The 20446-nt window shown below is 37.6% G+C and overlaps 1 protein-coding gene across 7 annotated transcripts in view; it reads right to left on the minus strand.

Annotated features, from left to right (window-relative positions):
• LOC106461406 (dynein assembly factor 3, axonemal-like) overlaps nucleotides 1–20446 on the minus strand; it is a 76008-nt gene that overhangs the window by 10766 nt on the left and 44796 nt on the right. For 6 of the 7 annotated variants that reach the window (XR_002610972.1, XM_022388357.1, XM_022388358.1 and 3 more), the window contains 5 exons: nucleotides 20122–20244; nucleotides 19800–19917; nucleotides 10978–11086; nucleotides 10301–10375; nucleotides 4482–4563 (listed from right to left, as the gene is read on the minus strand). Coding sequence is in view for 6 of the 7 variants with exons in the window: in XM_022388357.1 (XP_022244065.1) it covers nucleotides 4482–4563; nucleotides 10301–10375; nucleotides 10978–11086; nucleotides 19800–19917; nucleotides 20122–20244 (507 nt within the window). In the remaining variant the exon portion in view is untranslated. The remainder of the gene's footprint in view (nucleotides 1–4481; nucleotides 4564–10300; nucleotides 10376–10977; nucleotides 11087–19799; nucleotides 19918–20121; nucleotides 20245–20446) is intronic. The other variant, XM_022388361.1, reaches the window with a different exon arrangement.

Here is a 20446-nt window from a genome sequence, read left to right on the forward strand (position 1 = left end):
TGTTTCAGCCTTGGTGTCATATCTAAAAGGTTAACACCTATGTTTTTTAATGTTACTCTTATAATTTTAAATATCCTGTTTCAGCTTTGGTGTCCTATCTGAAAGATTAAAAACCTATGTTTCAGTGTTATTCTTATAACTTTAAGCAATCTGTGTTTTAGTTCTAGAGTTCTACACAACAGATGAAAATTAACATTTTCCTTATCTGAAAAAGTATTTCTCAAAGATACCTACCTCTCTGGACCACTAACAGCTATTACTTTTCAGGCAAGTGCCATGGAATTACCTGAGCATGCTATAAGCTTTCAACAAACACCCACCCCTACATGTGTCTATGTGTATTGCATCAGCCTGTGATGTAAACATCATAATTCTGTAACCCTCCATCAGTAGGAGGGCAAGAGGACCTCCATGCACAGTGAGCACTAGCACATAATCATAGGTTCATTCTTGATGAAGTATAGAAAATGCACTGAAAGTGAGGAGGAAGGGTAAGAAGATTAGAGCAAAGAGGAAGTTATGTATCTGAAATAAATTTTAACTTCAGAATTGCTACCTACCTCTTTACACCGCTACTACCTATAATCCCACATTTAATATATGGGATAGAGGCTGATGCACACCAATTACAAGGATGGACTCCTTTCTTATAAAGTGACAGATAGGGTAAGCTCATGAGGCGTGATTTTATGAGACTGGGGTAGCTTAGTGGAGCAGCACCCAGTGGGAAACTAGATCCTTCTCAAGCAGGGAATACTCTTCATCCAGAGTAAGTCAGCTGGTCCTTTGGAACTAGAATCAACTGATTGTCAGAATTAGACGATCTCAACAGGTGTTATGGACATTATGTCTGGTGCTGGTGTTTGGGTACAGTGCCCACAAAGCCTTGGTGTAGCTGCATTGTCCTAGTTTGATAGTGTTGCGTCCCCTTGTAGGACTCTGTGGTGGGTGGGGTCAGTGGGTACCAAATTTCTTACCCTTTCCCATGGATATTCTGAAATCTGAAATTCAAAATAAACAAAGAAAAAAAAACCCAACAATAACTGAAAATGACCATATAGGGAAGACTGATCTACAGTAACCATCTCTTAATGCTACTTGCTGGCTCTTCTAAGTCAATCAAGAAGCTACAATCTGGAAATATCTAAACCACAACATAGCAACCTCTTTTTGAAATCAAAATTCATTGGGGATAATATTATTGAGGTTACTTCCCATGCTCCATTGAGGAGTGATCATTGAAAGAGAGAGACTTGCTTGTCATCCCTGAGTCAAAAAATCTTGCAATGGATCTCCAATTGTAAAGATGGAATAATGCAGCCTACCAACATTTATATTACCATATCCATCTGCCACTGTCAAGATAGGTTATCTGAGCTGTAAGGTATGGTCGTATATCCCCAACCCTTTCAGATATTTCCAGTGTTAGCAGTATGGGCACTCTAAAACATTTTGTGGTGGTCCTTTGATGTGTGCTCATCATGATGACAGAGGCCACAGTGGGTACAAGTGTCAATTGGACCCACATTGTGTTAACTGTAGAGGTTCCCACCCCTCCTACTTTCATTCTTGCCCTAAATGGGTGGAGGAGAAAGATGTACAGAGTTTAAGGACTGTTAACAACATTTCTTTTCCAGGGGTACAGAAATTGTTGCCCCCTGTCCAACTCAGACACATGCAACTTCACCCCATTCTATTGCCAAAGTGGGGATGTAGACAGATCTCTTCATTCCTCCATCAGTCTTTCTCTCACCATGTTAAAGTTCTTCTGCCTTCTGTGATTCACGAGTTGACAAGTCCATGTCTACTCCTGTCTCTGTCCCTATTGTAGCATCCAGTGAATGCTTATGCCCCATCTCTATTGTTTTGTAAGCACAAAAACACCATGGTCAAAAACAAAAACATAAATGCTCTCCACCCAGTTCTCCTACTCCTAACTAAAAATGGCCACTTTGATACAGTGAAACTGTCGAAATTTCTGTGCCAATTTAGATTAAGGCCTTGACTTATTACTATCATCCTGTGTTCTGTCCTTACAGGAAACATTCGTAAAACCTGCTGATGCTGTTACCTTGTATAGGAAAGAAAGGTTATGTGATGGATGAGTACATGAGGGTGTAGCACTGCTGGTTGACCAGCAAACTCCCACCTTGTCTGTACCACTGGAGGCTGTTGCCATCTGTGCCTCTTTTGGTCATATCATCACAGTTTGTTCTCTTTACCTGTTACTGGGAGAGGATTATGATCAAGCAGACTTTGATTATTTTATTTAACAGTTGCCATCTTTCTTCTTCAACTCAGGAGACTTTAATGGACACAGTCCACTCTGGAGTGGTGTCAATATTGATTGACAGGTCCTTCTGTGGAGCACATGTCTTGGATCACAACCTTTCTCTCTCTTTCATACTGGTTCATATTCACATTTTCCCACACCTAATCAGTGTTTTACTAATGTTGATCTGTACATTTGTTCCCCTTCTCTTCTCCTTTTTTTCCTGGAGAGTGGACAATCACCCATGGGGCAGTGATCATTTTCCCATCCTCCTGAAGGTGATTGGTAGTAGTCAATGCCACTCAACTGTGCTGCAGTGGAAAATGGAGCAGACTCAATGGCTCTCTTTCACCACTCTCTTGGAACTTGATCCTGCTGTCGTTAATCTCTTCTCTGTTAATGACTGTGTAAAGGCAGTAAATAACTGTATTATACAGGCAGCTGTTCATACAATCTCTAAACCCTCGACATGTTTGCCACAGTTTCCTTATCCATATTGGGCTCCCTACTGCTAATGGGCATGTAAGGCCCAGAAAGAAGCCTGGGATGCCTGCTACAGATATTCCACCCTTCAGAATTTAATGGCTTTTCAGTAGGCTCATGCTCTTGCCCAGCAGGTCAAACATCAAAGCCAGGAGGAGTCTTTGGTTAAGTACACTTCAAGTATCACTTCAACCACGAGTTCCAAGATCTATTATGGCAAGATTTGGCCAAGAGGTTGCTGAGTTACATGGAGAGTGCATCTGTCACAATTCCACCTCTCCCCCTGCATTTTTTGGACAACAAGTTACAAGTCAAACAATCACCAATGTCTTTCTGAGCTACAATTATAATCGCATTTCCACACTTGTAGAACGAAAGATCGATCTTCAATGCTCGAGCAGTACATCAGTTGGACATGATGATATTCATTATGAGATGCTGCACCATCTTTCTCCTGCCTATATTACTTTTCTTCCAGCTGTTTTTAACCAGATTTGACAGGAGGAAGATTTTCAACATGTTTGGCATAGGGTTATTGTTATCACTTTTTCTAAGCACTTGTGACCTTTCTTTGAGTCACCAGGGAATGAAGTGCCAGAAATAAAGGCCAGAGGTGAAAAAGCTGGCCAAAATTGTCTACAAGCGAGGCATACTCTAAAGAAGACCAAAAATCAAAACAATTATAGACCTAAACTGGAGAAGAAGTAGACAGATGGGAACCAACAACCTAATGCATAAAGCTGGAAATATCATCAGTGAACTTATTAGTACACCACAGTTCATCAGAGCTCAATAAGGTTGTGGAAAATACTTTGCCACAGAGTGAAATCTGAGTGAACTAAAGGAAAAATAAGTGAATGTCAGGTCAATAAAAAGATAAAGTGCTTCTATTCACTGGTGAATTAATTGGAGAAAATGCCTGGGCCTTGCATGTTTTAGTGTTTTAGATGGCATACATTGTTGAAAGAAGCTTAAAGTACAAATGTGTTTGCTAGTGAAATCAAAGTTACAATCAGAAAATTCCATGGCAGATACATGCAAGATAATGGTTTTTTTAATGGTGTAAAGAGGTGGGTAGCATTTCTGAAACCAATGTTTCAGTGTTGTTCTTGTACTATTAAATAAGTTATATTTCAGTTTCAGTGCCATATTTAATGAATTAAAACTTTTCAATGTCATTTCTTGACATTTAGATGATCTGTTTCAATGTCCTACTAAGAGATTATAACTGTTTTAATATAATTTTTGATGATCAAATAACTTGTGTTTCAGTTCAAATGTTTGTTTTGAATTTCATGCATAGCTACATGAGGGCTATCTGCACTAGCCATCCCTAATTTAGCAGTGTAAGACAAGAGGGAAGGCAGCTAGTCATCACCACCCACTGCCAACTCTTGGGCTACTCTTTTACCAACAAATAGTGGGATTGATGGTCACATTATAATGCCTCCATGGCTGAAAGGGCGAGCATGTTTAGTGGGATGGGGATTCGAACCCGCGACCCTCAGATTGCGAGTTGAGCGCCGTAACCACCTGGCCATGCCGGGCCGTCAGTTCAAATGTTCTACCTCAGATGGCATACTTGTAAGATGATAATTATTCTTATTTTAATTTTAATCTCTGACCTTTTCTAGCTTGTAAGAGCTAATGGTAAACTCTTATGTAGGTGCCTATGATATTCACAATTACAGTCCTCCGAACCAAAATAAGAATATAAAAAACTCACTTCACACCCTGCAGCTTCAGCCATATTTGTAACTTTCTTTATGTACTCTGCCTCCTGTTCAGATGTCAGGTCCAATATAAACCTGTGGTTGTTAAAAACTAGTCAGCACTTCATCAAGAGGAGGATAACATGTTATGGATACATAATCATTTTATATTTGAGGTTAACAGAACAAGAATTATAAAAACTTCTTGATTAAAATAATGAATACTCTATCTCTAAAGAAAGAAACTTAACAAGTAAAATTAAATGCAGGAGTGAAGGATATATTTTACACTAGAAGTAAAAACTATTTATACCTATCCCATCTATTCAAATGAAACAAGATTTACAAAACTACTATATTTTAAACATCACTGTATAAATTAGGTTATTTATTGAACAATGGAGAGAAAACTGTCAAAAAATGTACAATCACAGTTATCTAGAATGTAGTTATATTCAAATTATCTTTCAAATGCAAAACATCACACAAAATTATTAAACAGCTCTTTCAGTGTTTTTGTTCATTAAATTTGAGTACTAGTACTAACACCTTTGACAGCTCATTTTAAATGACAATTCACACAAAAAACAAACATGGAGAGTATTCAAAAAGTTATTTATCTAATAAGATATAATGTAACATCCTACTGCTTCCAAAAACTTGAAATTCAATGGGTTAGTTACTGATGTCATCTTTCAAAATACTGTTGGTGACGTGATGAGTGTCGTCGAAGAAAATGACAAGACGAGGCACCCTGAGAAGAAGCAGAAGGTACAGTAAATGGTAACAGGTGCCATATTGGGCTTGGACTGAGACAAACAGACAACAAGGTTGGAAAGGGTAGATCAAATGTTGCACTGATGCAACTGTTGATTCCAAAGACTTGGCGGATGTGTCAAAGACATATTGCCATAGAAATGGGACCATATGTAAATCCAGAAGATAAGATGATGGTTAATGTTTTCACAGTGGGCTCAGTATAATATACACGAGTTCGTATACACGTTTGCACACATTAAGTTTTTATACTATAACTTTTAATTCAGTATGTGCATCTTCCCAAAATTTAGTATACCTTTAGTAAACATTACAAGTCTTTTGTACACAAAAATAAAATTTTTAAATAAAGTATTTTTACTAAAGATTTGTTTATGAATATATCGAGTCTGTTTCTTTACTAGTCTGAGTAGAAGTGATTTTCATGTTATTATTAAAAATACTATTCTTCATCCCCAAAATCTCAAATTTCTTTTGTCTAATTTTTAAAACTTCCTCAATACATTTTAAACATTTGTTTTCAGTAAAACTATATCTTATCAGTTAGTTAATGATATACTTGAGTCTTTAACCCATAAACAAATCCCGAAAGTATAATGAAAAGATAAGTTGTAAAATTAGAAATAAAGGGAATAGCTGTGCCTTTTTTCATTATTATTTGTCAAGAAGTTTCAAAGTATTTCTCTTACGAGTTTGAACTGCTAAACATTTCACATTTATTTTATGTGTTTATTTTACAGTCAATGGCTAAAGTAGAATCCCACTGAAAATAAACCAATAAATTGCTGATTATGTCAGTAGACTGTTTACGTGACACTACCATAATACGATACCCTTGAAAGTAATGAAGCACGTGCAAACAGATAGCCAACTTGATCCCTGCTCCAAGAACAGGATGTTTAATGTTTTCTTGGAAAATTCAGAGTTATCACACTGCACTCAGAATCAGTGAAAACGTTTATGCCAACAACAGGATATGTAATTTATCGGCTTATGTATGTATCCTACAGTGTTCACAACAAGACTTTTCGAGAGTAACAACCCTGCACTTTGAACCTGTCACAACATTTATTATGTGGTTTGTTGCCGATACAATAAACACTGCAATTCTTTTAATATTGGTAATCCTTTTGGGGTGTTTGGAATTTAGCAACATAGGTGTACAAAGATGTTATTTAAGCACATGCTTATAAAATCCTATTTCCCTTTTCAGCACTTAATTGTCAATCAATAAAAACTCTAGTTTCTGTACTACTTATCACACTCATTTAGTTTCGCAAGCCTTATAAGTCTAGTCTTCTTTGGAAAACATTCTTCCTTTTTCAGCTAAAGTATAGTTTAGAAATTCCCTTACAGTTGTGAAACACCTTGAGTTGTTACTGACTCTTACCTTGAAGTAAGTAATAATAATTTATAATATATATATATATATATATATTTATACAGAATTAAGGTACAGAATCAAATTCAAAGTACAAAAGCCATGCATGAAGCCAGAGGGTGGGAATGGTGTCCAGTTGAGGTTGATGAAGGAGACAGGGGGGTGGCAGAGGTGATGACAACAGCAGAGGCCTCAGGAGAGGGAACCAAGGCTGAGCTGAACAAAACAGAGCCACCAAGAAAACTCAACACGGAGTGGTGTGGATGAGGGTGATTACTTTGAGAATAAGACATATAGATGGGAAGGCCCACCATTCCTGACTGAAGGCATCTAGCCCTAAAGCCTGAGGAAGAGGAACTGGAGACCAGAAGGACAGCAGTTTGTTGTTCAGATGGGTGGCAAATGCAAGTATGTGCAGGGTACCCAGACGAGAGCATAACCATCACAAATCTTAAGATTTGGGGGACTACTCCATGGAAATGACCATGTGTTGACTCAATAACCAATTCACAAGATTCAAAGCACCGAGAATATGATAAGCCAAGAGATGTAGCTAGTGCACATGCACCCAGAATACGAGCTCAAGAGTCCGAAAACAAAGGGACCTGAATTTGGTACCCCTTAGCTTTGTGATATATGAGATCATTGTGGAGTTCTCAGAATGCATCATAACCACCACCTACTTCAGAAGATGGAAGAAATGAGACACAGCTCGAAGAACAGCTAAGAGCTCCAAAATGTTGGCATGAAGCCTGGACTTGGACAACAAATAATTCTAGAAATCTCCAAGATATCGAGAAATGCACCCCAACCCACAAGAGAAGCATCAGTAAAAGATGCAGGTCTGAGGAGGTGAAAGAGAAACACCAGCCATAGTTTTGTCTCTGTCCAACCACCAAGCAAGGTTGGTTCAAAGGGAAGAAGGAAGGACAACAGAGTGATCCAAGGTGCAGGTCCATCATTCATGGAATTTCCACTGGAGGGAATGCATGTCTGCATGACTGAGGGGTATCAGAGCCTTCAAGGAAAATCAAATCCCCAAAATTGAGAGAATCTCTTGAGCTGGAAGAGAATGAATGGATAGGATCTTGATGACCAACTGTTCCATATTCCAAAGATGTAGTGAAGAAGGCTGGGCCTGACTGAGGGGAGAATTACAGAAAATTGCCAAGGGAATTAGATACAGTGTAGGGAAAATAATGTACTTCTCCAATTTGATTCACCAACCCACACAAGCAACCTCCTCCAGAAGCAATCGGGTGTTTTCAGAAAATACCAAACTGGAGTCCGACCCCATTGTGTAGTCACCTAAACTGCTGTCAATGTTCTTGTTGAGCATGAGGAAAATGAGAATAACAAAGAGAATGCCAAGATGTGGGTAAAGGACGAAACGTGGAAGGGGGAGGAGGGGAACAGGAAGAGGATCAGGAGCTGTAGAGGAGAAGGTTGTGAGAAACAATTATCAAGGTATGATAGGAAAGTATGCAACCTAACAACGTCAACATGGGACTCCAAAGAATAAGGATGACTCCAAAAAATGGTGTCTCACAAAAACGGAGCCACCCTTAAGTCCCTGAGGGAAGACAGATCTCTGCAAACAGCACGTATATCCCCAACAAGTTCCAACAACAAAGCAGCTAGGTAAGTAGGGAAAGAGCCAATGAAGTGAGCCTCACCAATATCATCCATAGAATGGATTTGAGGTCCTTTGAAAAATCGTAGGGAGAACAATGAAAGACCTCAAACAAAAGGGTCAGAAACCTGAGAGGGTCGAGGCATACAAACCCCCTCTCTTAACTGTGATAAAAATCGCTGGGTATGTACCTCAATGTCAGGTGAAGAGGAAAACACCAAATCGTCCAAGTTAGGGATCTCATACAAAAGGGAAGGAAAGGCCTCACAGAAAACGGAAGAAAAATAAAATGTGATAAACCTGTTTAATGAAAGGGAGGAATGAAGTAAAAGGTTGAACCTCCTCCAAAGATGTAGAACATGGCCATATGGCAAAAGAAGAGGTCCAGGTCCCATGTTATAATCTAACTCCCAATGAATCAAGGCTTGCACCTCTTCGGCAGATAACACTGATCCCAAGGCCTGGGTAACAGGAGTTTGTGTGTTCCATATAAGTTCAGGAGCCGTGGCAGTAATCACGGTAAAATTCAAATTCATAACTTGCAATAGTTTGTGTGAAAATGGTAATTAAAGTTAGCAACTAAGAATGAGCAAAGTAAAACTTAAGCAAAAGAAAGAATAAACATGAACAAAGTCCAAAATATCAAAGAAAAAGAAAGATTGCCAATGGAAAGCAAGCAAGAAATCTGTCTGACCTGTACTGAGCCAATCGAGAAAGTGTTTGTTTGTTTTGAATTTCACACAAAGCTACATGAGGGCTATCTACACTAGCCATCCCTAATTTAGCAGTGAAAGGCTAGAGGGAAGGCAGCTAGTCATCACCACCCACTACCAACAAATAGTGATGCTGATCATCACATTCTAATGCCTCCATGGCTGAAAGGAAGAGCATGTTTGGTGGGATGGGGAATCGAACCAGAGACCCTCAGATTTCTAATTCAGTGCCCAAACCCACCTTGTCATGCCAAGCCTTGAGAAAGTAAAGTTCATGTGAAGCAGCATAGTGGAAGCCAGCTGTTCTAGGAGAGTGTCTGGTGCTCCTATTGGTTGAGGGTTGTCACATACTAAATGGGCAGCTTGAACTTATGAGGCATAAAGGCTAGTGCTTCAAGCAATAACATTTCTTTTTAGTGCATTAGAGGGCAGTAGAAGATTAATAAAACTATTGTATGAGAGGAGTTTGTATTGTATAGGAACTTCTGAATCCTTTTAATGTGAATTATGTCAGAAATGTTAGTACTCTTTGCTGTTGCTATTGGCCTATGCTGTGACACAATATATGGTCAAACTGGTGAAACAACCCAACACAGATTTCAGAGTATGGAAGTTTTGAAAAAAAAATCAATGTGGAGTTAAAACTGTAGCAGATGATATGGTTTTGAGCTTTCCACAGTTGTCTGAAGACAGTAACTAACAATGGGCATATACAAACTGAAACTGGTGGTACCATACCTATCTGAAGACAAATTGTGTTACATGTGGGCTAGCACTGAAAGGAATGGTCTTCTACATGTAAAGATTCAGTCCTGCTATGTTTCAAGTAGAGTGTGCACTCTCCAAATTCAGTATAACATCAGTGACCCACCTACAGTGGCTTGGTATTGCCAAAGTTGAGTTCTGTGCACAAACAGTGTCAAAAATGTGATTCCTAGAAATCAAAGGGCACAAGAAACACACACACAAATTAGAAGTCATATCTAAAGGTGTTCAGAATACTACAACATTCACTGATGGTATTTACTATGATTTGGACAATGACTAAAAGTGGAATATGGACATTCGTGTACATGGTATATGAAATATGACATATTTTTTATAAGTGACTTATGGACAAGAATAAAAGGGATTTTCTGATCATTTTTGTGGGAGAAGGTGAACACAATATATGTTAATAAAGAAATCTGAAGGATGGGTAAATTTCCCATCTTATAAGCTCTTGTTTTTTTAATTCAAAGACACGACAAATCATGAAAAATATTTTAAACAATCTTCATTAAAACAAGAACAAGAAGTTATGGGTAAAACATCGATTTTGTAACTCACTTGGCTGTTTCTACTAAAACAACAGCATTTCGCTTCAAGAGAGTTGAGAATTCTGGAACGAAGTGGTGAACCATACTGTAAGAAAAAGATTCACATACTTTTGTAAGTTCACAACAACTGACAGATAAGAAAGTAATTTAATTTCCACCCTTAATGAATTGAGAAGTTCAATGTGAAAAATGAAGAACATCCAAGCAAATGGCCAAAATTTTATAATAAACTACTACACTTATTACTTTGGAAAACAATTCCATAAACACACACAAGAAATAAAATGAGAGAAAAACCCTTTTTTGATGCCAATAAACTCGTTCAGTTAGACATTTTATAAAATTTAATTTAATGATACCTGCACTGTCAGAGCTCATATAATTTACAAATCACTTAACTGATTTTTAATTGACTTCTGTTATGTTAAACTTATATTAAAGTTTTTCTTCATTACCCATTCAAGCTGTCTCCAGCCATTATAGTGTTTTTAAAGAATGGTAAAATGCTACATAAACAACCCAATCAAACTATCACAAAAATTATCTAAACATGAGGTTCACAGGATAAAGCCATGTAAACTGATATTGTCTAATCTGTGAAATTGAGCTAAAAAGAGTATTTGTATATTTGTACACACACTATGAATAATCATTAAAAAATTAAATAAACAAAACAGCTAAACCTACCTGTTAGAAAAGTAAACTATATCAAACAACTTTTGATAGCATGCTTTCTTATTCAGATCAGAAATAAAGTTGACAGGAAGAAATGATATTTGGAACATGTTAAGATCACCTGGCATAAAGAAAACATAATAATGGAAATACATATAAAACTATAGTATTTTATACGATGCATAAAACAGGCTTTTAGCCAACATGAACTGATCATTTTTTGTTTTGAGAAATTTAGCAAAGGAAAGTATATTTTTAATGAATATATAACTTTACATATATTCATGTTTTACATGATCAAATATGTAAGGCAGTTAACACTAATGTAAAGTAAACAACCTGTAATGTAAAAAACAGACACAATAAAAATAGGCTTTAATACAGCTGACTGATCCAAGTATAATATTATATTACTGTAGCACATAAAACCATCTCAAACTTTGATTTTTACAAAAAATCAAACCCTAAAGTAACAATACAGAGCATGTTACACGTGTTTGATTTTTAAAAATTCAAAGTATTCTAACGTTATTATTGAAATAAACTCTGCTCATATTGTTATAAAAACAAATCTATTAGTTTTAGTAATAACCTAAAGATTTTGAAATTTCAACTACATAAGGAGTCAGTTTCGGCTTGCTCTAACAAACAAAAGGCATTCCTTTTCCCATGTAGCGTTAAATAATCTTTACATCTACTGCTCTTCACGAGTTTAGTAATAAACCAAATGAAAGTCACTCGAATTAAACAGTTGAACACCATTAAGTGCATAAGTCTAACATTTCATACATGATCTCATGGTCAATTACAAAAAAAAAAAGACTCAACTTCACCAATAAGTAAGCAAAACAATAGTGCCAAATCAAAATTCATTAATTAACTGTAAGCTGCCACTGCTATGATAAAGTGGGTAAATAAGCCAAGAAGATGGATAATTCCTGTCACACACATGAGTTGGTGTATAAACAACAGGCAAAATGATAATGTTAAAATCAGAAACAATTAACTAATTAAACCATTCTTAAAATTTTATTTTAAAGGTACTAAAATTACTATAATGTGAGATAATTTTGAGGCTTGTTTGTAAAATAAAACTTTTCACTCTCTGGGCAAATTAATATATATATATATATAGTTATGAAACACAATAATATTGTCAACAAATCACCTGAATAAAAGATTTGTTTCATTTTGAATTTTGCATAAAGCTAGTCAACACCATTAACCACCAACTCTTTGGCTATTTCTTCACTAACAAAAAGTAGGAGTGACTGTCATGTTATAACACCCCCATGGTGAAAGGGTGAGCATGTTTGGTAATGGGATTAAGAACCCTGACTCACAGATTGCAAGTCTCGAACAAAATAAAACAGACATTGACTCTATAAATGTATAACCTAATCAGTATGCTGAAAATATATAAACAATTGAAGTCAGCAGTGGAAAAGATTATTCAGAAAACATTTTAATAACTGAATACAGTGTAATATTAAATGTCAATAGTTTATTTCAAAGCATTAAGAGTGAGAAACAATAAAAAAATTAGAATTCACATCTTTTCTGATGTATAAGTATTTGAATTACTAAGAATGTTGTAATATGAAACAGAAAAATCACATGACAGTACAGGAGATGAACACATCTTCCACCAGTATTTTAGAAACTTCTGGAATAATGCAATATAGTTATAAGCTGTCAACCATCAATCCATCCTCTTTACTATAGAGACTGTTTCAAAATGAAGTAAATGTATCTGCACATTTCTGTATAATATAATCATTCATAAGTAAAGTGGAACATTACAAAAAACAGGCTATTCACTGTTAGCATTTCATAAACAACTCATTGTTTTACAATAGTCAACCGCTGTACTGTAACTTGCACTTAATATCAGATTAGATCACAATTTCTAAGTCTAAGTTTAACATGAAGTAGCCCCCACAAGATGTCAGAAAGTGGTGATCACAATTTCTCAGTCTAAGTTTAACATGAAGTAGCCCCCACAAGATGTCGAAAGTGGTCCATTCATAAAGGAGTATGATTTGAAAATAATTATGGTAATAAATGTGAAATTCAAATTCGACTCAAAAATGCTCGGTCAGATTAAGAACTGGTGATTGTATTGACCATGAAAGATGCCTGAAGTTAACGTTAACATTTTCCTGAACTGAAAATGTATTTCCGATAGATACTTATCTCTTCTAATAAAGCTTTTTTTTCAACTCATACTGCCCTCTGTTGGTGGACATTTTTGCTCATCACTAGCCTTGGTACTCCCACTTACCTTCACATATGTTAATGAGAGATATCTGCATAGCAACATGCTAATGACTATGCAGCAACCTTCAATCACTAGGAATGAAACACTACCCCTAATGTAACTAGTGCCCTCTCTAATCTTGCAGCTGTTAACCACTTCGAGATTGGTCAGATCAAACCAAACCATATTGGAAGTGAGGAGGACGGGTGTGAAATGTGAGCAGAGTCAAGTGTCTGTCAGAAATATATTTTCAGTTTAGGAAAATGTTAACTTCTGATACAATATCTTACTTCCTGTCACAAAAAGCTAGAATCCCATATTGAACAGATGGAGGGCTGGTGAGAAGATGATCCTCCTTCAGGAAGCACCCAAATGAAAAACATAAGGTGTTAGGATAAAGTAAAAACAACACACTTGTGGGAGACTGCACCACTTCTGAGGTGGGTATACTCTTTGGCTGTTAGTAAGGTGTTGCCAAAAGGGCAGAAACAAAGGAGGGACCCCACGAAAAGCTACAGAATTAAAGGGATCCCTAGACGTAGAATGGCTGGGACGTGACAGACCATAAAAAGAAGTTTGACCTCAACCAACACCTGGCGGCATCTGGAATTGAGCATCAAGCCCACAGTAGGAAGGGCATCATGCCATCTATGCCACCATAATTCCACAACCCTACTCTCAAATGAGTGGTATTGTGTACACTCAGGAGGACAGGCCTCCATGGTACAACATCCAAATTGCTAGGAACTGGTAAGATAGTAAGAACTCCCATACACCAGTAGAAGGAGGGAAAGAGTGCATTTGAGAGTCTGGAGGATTGCAGCATCAGAGATGGTACAATGGGTGACTGAGATACCTATTTTGAAAAGCAGAGCGATCACTTTGATGGAGTTGATCAACCAACACCTGGCAGCATCTGGAATTGTACATCAGGTTCGAGGTAGGATGAGCCTCAAATGCCATGGATCATCAGAGATGGGCAGTAATCCCTGTCTGCTTCAGTCATATGAGCCCATGAGTGTACAGTTCAGGATGAACACATTTATGAAGCAAAAGATCACTAAGTATACCTACTAATAGTCTCGCAAAACACCCCATCTCAATAGTGGATGTAATATGACCTGGTTATGCGATATGACATTGTACACGGAAAAACAAAGAGATCACCTTCACAGAGTTGATCAACCAAAACCTGGAATGATACCTCAGGTCCACAGTACGAAGAGTGTCAATGCCATGGATCATCTGATATCTTATATGAGTATCAGTCTTACACTGCAGATTTAGAACAAGCATACCCGATCAGGCAACAATTTCCACAGAGTGGGATCCAAATATGAGAGAAAGGCCCCTGCAATGAAAATAAAATGAACTGAGTACTTACTACTCAGAAAGAAACAGAAGATAATGAGATTTAAAAGAATGCAGAGTGGTCTACATACTGGCATTGATGATGTCCTCCAAGGGAAGGTAAAGCAATAGATCTGATGAGAAGATACATGAAAAAAGACGACAACCATTAGGAGAAAGGGAAGAATACACTGGGCAAATCCAAGGTCACAAGAGAGGATATGATTCCAAGGAATAAATAAAAGAAAATGGGAACCATGAAAGGGAGCAGTGCATGTCATATACCATCAGAGAGCCCTGACCAGGCAAAGAAGGCAGTCAGGACTGGAATGGTCATAAAGGTGGGATATGGAAGGAAGGGAACTGGGTGTGAATGCAGAATTACTCTCATGAGCAGCCAAAGTTTTGGGCATAAAGGAACAATTTGGAAAGAGTAGAACATAGGAACTATGAAAAAAATGCAGCATACATCAACTGCAAACACATTGAAATAATGACATCCGCATGCCAACATGTGCAGGAAATGGGACTTCAAGGAAAGGCGATATAATGAACATAAAGACAAAGGTTCAAAAAGCCACATCAAAAGGCTGTGATGTGAGGACCCATAGGATGAGAAGGATGATAATCCCATCAGACAGACAAACAGTGGAAAGTGTACCACTTACGTTGATGAACCGCCATGGATGAAGGACAAATAGGACACAAAAGTAAAGAAGCCACACATTGTGAAAGTCTAGCCCTTCTGGTGAGGGACCAGACAAGAGCCATGCATGAAGATGGAATGTGAGAATGGACAGATGATGCACATCTGATTGGAGCTGACACAGGAGTGTTGGAGATAAAGGAATAGGAAGGGGCGACACCAAAAACTGGCATAGCAGTGGAAATCATGTTCGAGAAGGCCAATAGAGAGCCACCAATAGAACACGACAAAGAATGGTCTGAATTATGGCAAGGACATGTATAACGAGATGAATAGGAGGGTATGCATATAGGTACCGACCAATTCAATCCTTAATGAGAACATCTGCTTCCCCTGCCAAAGAATGAGGAACAGGAGACCAAAATTGGGTAAGTTGTGTATTGAGATGAGTGGCAAAAGCATTCAAAACTGGGACACCCCATTGAGCATGCAACTCCCTTACAACACAAGGAACCAAAGACCACTCCATAAGTAGAAATTTGTTGGGATGGGATAACCAATCCAAAACAAGATTCAGGGCATCTGGAGTATGACATGCCAACAAAATGATGCAATGGTTGTGGGCCCAATATAGAAGATCCAATGTTTGAAAACAGAGGTCTCTCAACTGAGTGTCCCTTTGCCTGGTGATGAACAAGACTATTATAGAATTGTCAGAGTGTACCCATTACCAACTAGCCTCAAAGAGCACACAAAAAGTGAAGTAAAGCTCAACAAACTACAAGAAGTTTGAGGAGATTGATATGGACGAGTCCATCTCCCGAAAACCTCCTGATTGTTGAGATATGCTCCCCAACTGGAAGGAGAAGAATCAATAAAAAGGTGACATTCCAGATGAGGAGGGGGAAGAGGAAGGTAATGTGATTTCAGTCTGTAAGGAAGAGGAAGGATGAGAGCACCATCTAAGGGATCCCAAACAAGGCCCCATTGGTCTATCAAAACCCACTAAAGATAATGCTTATGGGCACAATTATGAGGAAAGAGGGATTCTAGAGAAGTTCAAGCTCCCAAAAGAAAGAGAACCTCTCACACAAAAGGAAAAGGAGAGGATGACATACTGCATATAAGATGTTTCATAGCTCTCAACCAAAGTGAAGAAGGTTAGCCTGACTGATGAGGGAGGTGAAAAACACCTCAGAATGAACCAAATATTGTGCAGTTGTGACAACAGACATTTGCACCTTGACAAGCCAATCCACCCTGACAGCTTCCTGGAGAAAAAACTGAGTATGTATTAGAGAGTTGTCTTGTGAAGAGGCAAGAAGAAGCCAATCATCTTTATAATGGTGGAAACGAGGGCTCCTGGAATGAAGCAGGTGGGAAAAAGCCTGAACTACTCAACAGAATACATAGGGAGCTGAAGTAAGTCTGAACGGAAGTGCCTGAAACTGAAACACACACACACCCTTGATGAACAAAGCAAAACTATTGTCTGGATGCAGGGAAGATGGTGATATAGAGATATGCATCCAACACATTAATCTTTGTCATCCACAAACCTCAATGAAGAGCTAAGTATGACTCCATGGTGAACTTGGGAATGACTAGGAAGCAGTTCAAATTGATGACTGGGTGCCAATCCCCCCATCTTTTATTTTAGGAACAACAAACAGATGAGAATAAAAGCATGGACAAGAAGGATTTCCACTGACTCTGAAAGGTGCTGGCAAGAAATGAGATCCCTAGAAGGATGAAAGAAAATGGGATTATGAGGCAATGGGAGAGGTGAATAGAATTGGAGGACCTTCTGAGATGACTTTCAAAATCCATGGATCCACAGCAAAGGACCTTTTAACTTGGGCAAAGGAGTCTGGCCCCCACCAGCTCTAGCCAGAGAACATAGTCAATGACAGGGAATGGGGAGGGGATACACATGGACATGAACAGGTTGGTGGGATAAACGAGAGGCCAAGGATATAGGGAGGTATGCAAACGGGCTGACTCACCACTTGTCTCGGAGTGAGGGATACCCCCAAACACCTCTTAATGCAAAAAAGGTGCCATGCACAAGTCATACAATGAGGTGGAAGGTAAATGAAACTAGATAAAATGTGTCCCTACCAAGAAGATCCCAACAACAGAGCAGCCACATCTGTAATGCCACGAACAAAGAGGAAAGGCATGCCATGGTAGCAAAAAAGGAGATTCAAAGTTACGTCAGAAAACCCTTCAGGAGAGCAATTAACAGCCTCAGACAAAAGGTGAAGGGATGGTAAGGAATGGAGAAGGGTAGTCAGGGTAAGATAAATATGAGAAAACAATGGGATAAGCGATTCCTTATGCTGTGAGTCTAAATAATGAAATTTCGAACAATGATAAGCAAAAGCATGTTCATCCATAGTACACATACTGACCCTCGAACACAGTTGCTCCCCTGATGACTCGCATGAACCCCAATATCTGGAGAAGGAGGAAATACTAAATATTGACCCAAATGCTCGTCCCCGAGAAGGGCTGGGGTGAAACCATAGGAAACAGGAGATAAGGGCAGAACATAACATATCTGATTAAACAATTCCACAAAATGTGAAGGAGGTCTGCACAATTCCCCCAAAACAACATGCAACAGAGAGGCATATTCAGGAGGGGGGGGGGATAAAGGCTGTCCAAATCCTCTTCTTCCCAAACAATCAAGCCCTGAGAAGGTATGATAGGACCATCATCAGTGTGTTCTGATTGTTGCACAAAATTGGTCAATTCCCAACACACTAGAGCCATCACTTCATGGGCTGATAATAATGGTTTGGACTCCAGGGAATAGGTAGGTAAATTTGCTACAGCAGTTACAACAGTTGAAGTTGTTACTACCGGAAATTGCGAGTGCATAACTCAAAAGTGAAGTAGGAGAGAAGAAAAAAATAATAATAATTTTTAACTCTCCACGTAGAACAAAAATGGGAAATAACAAATGATATAGAAAAAGAAGTCTGAAAATTAAGAAAGTAAAAACTTTTGTGTATGTTAAACCAGCTGTTAACAGATTCTCGATTGGTAGTCTCCTATTGTGGATGTGTTTTTCACTCATGAGTCTCACTCCTATTGGTGGAGGGTTGCTGCTGATAACTTGCATGTTAGCATGCAGATATCTCATGTTAACAAATATGAAGGTAAGTGGGAGTTTCAAGGCTAGTGGGAAGCAAACATTCGCACCAACAGAGGGCAGTATAAGTTGAGAAAAGCTTTTTGTGAGAAGAGGTAAGATATCCTATTGGAATTCACTGTTATGCTCTCTGAATCAACACAAGCAAGTGGATGACTATCACAATTTGAAAATTCCTTGTCCATCAAAGTAGAAATGTAGCATTATGGCAATACTAAAAACAACACTTTATACCCTCCTTAAAAAATGCTCTGCTCAGTACAAACTGAGCTAGTCAAATCTTGACCATTGTTAAAGTAATCAGTCAGTTGGGACAGATGTTATTAGTTGTGACTTACAGGCCTGTCTAACTGTCTTTAATTTCAGTTAGTTACTAGCAGGTGGTTGCTACTTTTTTTTTCTTGGTGGCAATCCTCATACTTTTCAGTTACTACTGTAGCTAGACTCTGATGACTGATGTCTTTCATAAGGATGCTCCCTATACAGGCACCTAATACGATAACATACTCCTTTGAAAATCAGATCCCTATTTCTCCAACTCTCTTGCAGAATACCCATGATAAGACTACCTCTGCACTTATAGACCTCAAGCAAATACACTTGACACACGGCATGACCAGTCAAACTTGCTTACAATGGTATGTACAATCAATAAATGTCTGAGGTAAAAGGCTAGGTATTAATAAAGTGGCAAGTTAACATAATAGCTTAACTATGCATCCTTTCAAAGTGATTAACTCTGAACAAAACTATTCTGCAACAATGCTCACCCAAGTTTTTACAAATAGGGAAAAAAACATGCTCTTGAGTTCAATATTTCAATAAAAATATTCTAGAACTCTGTTGTTCTTTAATTAAATTTGAATAATCAAAGAAAGGTTTCTAACTTTTATCAATAATCAGACAAAAATCGTTCTCTTTTTAAAATACATTCTTCAAGTTCTGGCCATTTACTATAACTGCTTAGGACTGTTGTTTTTTTTTAATTCAAGAGAGATTCTTTACAGTATTATGTTATCCAGCATTTTAGTGTTGTTGTTGTTGTTATACCATTGAAAAACTGGCAGACTTTGCATTTTTTTAAAAGGCCTGAATTTAGAAGAGAGAAATAACTACATTTGCAAAAATTTCTTAACTCGTTCAATGTATGAATAATATTTAATTTTAAAGAGAAAAACCAAGCCATTTAAACATAATGGAAATGATAGTGTATGTGAATACTAGCTTAAAATTTGAAAGCCCAGTACAGGGTAGAGTTACCAACAAAATTCTTGATTAAGTCTTTCTGACAGAATGTTTACAAGTTCATGTAAGGTTATACACGAAAAGAAATTTTCTTAATATAACATCATGTTAAATGTTTCAGACTATAGTAGCAAATAGATCAACTTAATTGCTGTTGTCAGAGCACATCATACCCTTATGATTTTCCTCTCTTTCTCCAAAAATGTTTTCAGTGCAGTTCTTATATGGTCTGGAATATTTTAGCTCATACATCATAGCTGTTACGTTCCTTGCTGATACATCCTGTGCAGTCTACCAAAAGAAGAAAAAAGTTTTCACAATGAAAAGAAACAGTGATGATAATTGCTTGAGATGAGTTCCCTGCAGACAGTAGAACAACTCATTGATTAATATTTTTTTAATTTTCCAAGTAAATAATAACAGAAGAACGTGACACATAATGATCAAATACTAATAAACACAAGAAAAACAAACAAAAACTAAACCTTATATTACCTTGCAGTGAATGTTGTTGGATTTCTTTAGGTATTCTTTATCTTCACACTCAATGCCAAAGGCAAGGTATGGACTAGAAACGACATCACCCCAGTATCCCCTTCTTATGTACTGCTGATTTTCCTGAAAAATGTAATCATTAGTAGGTATAAATTTAGCAAACTACATGTATTTTAATAATCTCACAGTAAGAAAACAAGTTTATTTAATAAATAAAACATTTAAGTTGTTTGCAAGTAGATGAAGAGCTGTAAAGAAAATTATCAATAGTTAATTTATAAATTTTTAGAATTCAAACAGGTACTTACTTCTGTTGAGTTTGAAG

Source organism: Limulus polyphemus, unplaced genomic scaffold (assembly GCF_000517525.1).
Source record: "Limulus polyphemus unplaced genomic scaffold, Limulus_polyphemus-2.1.2 Scaffold952, whole genome shotgun sequence".
NCBI classification, from domain to species: Eukaryota; Metazoa; Arthropoda; class Merostomata; order Xiphosura; family Limulidae; genus Limulus; species Limulus polyphemus.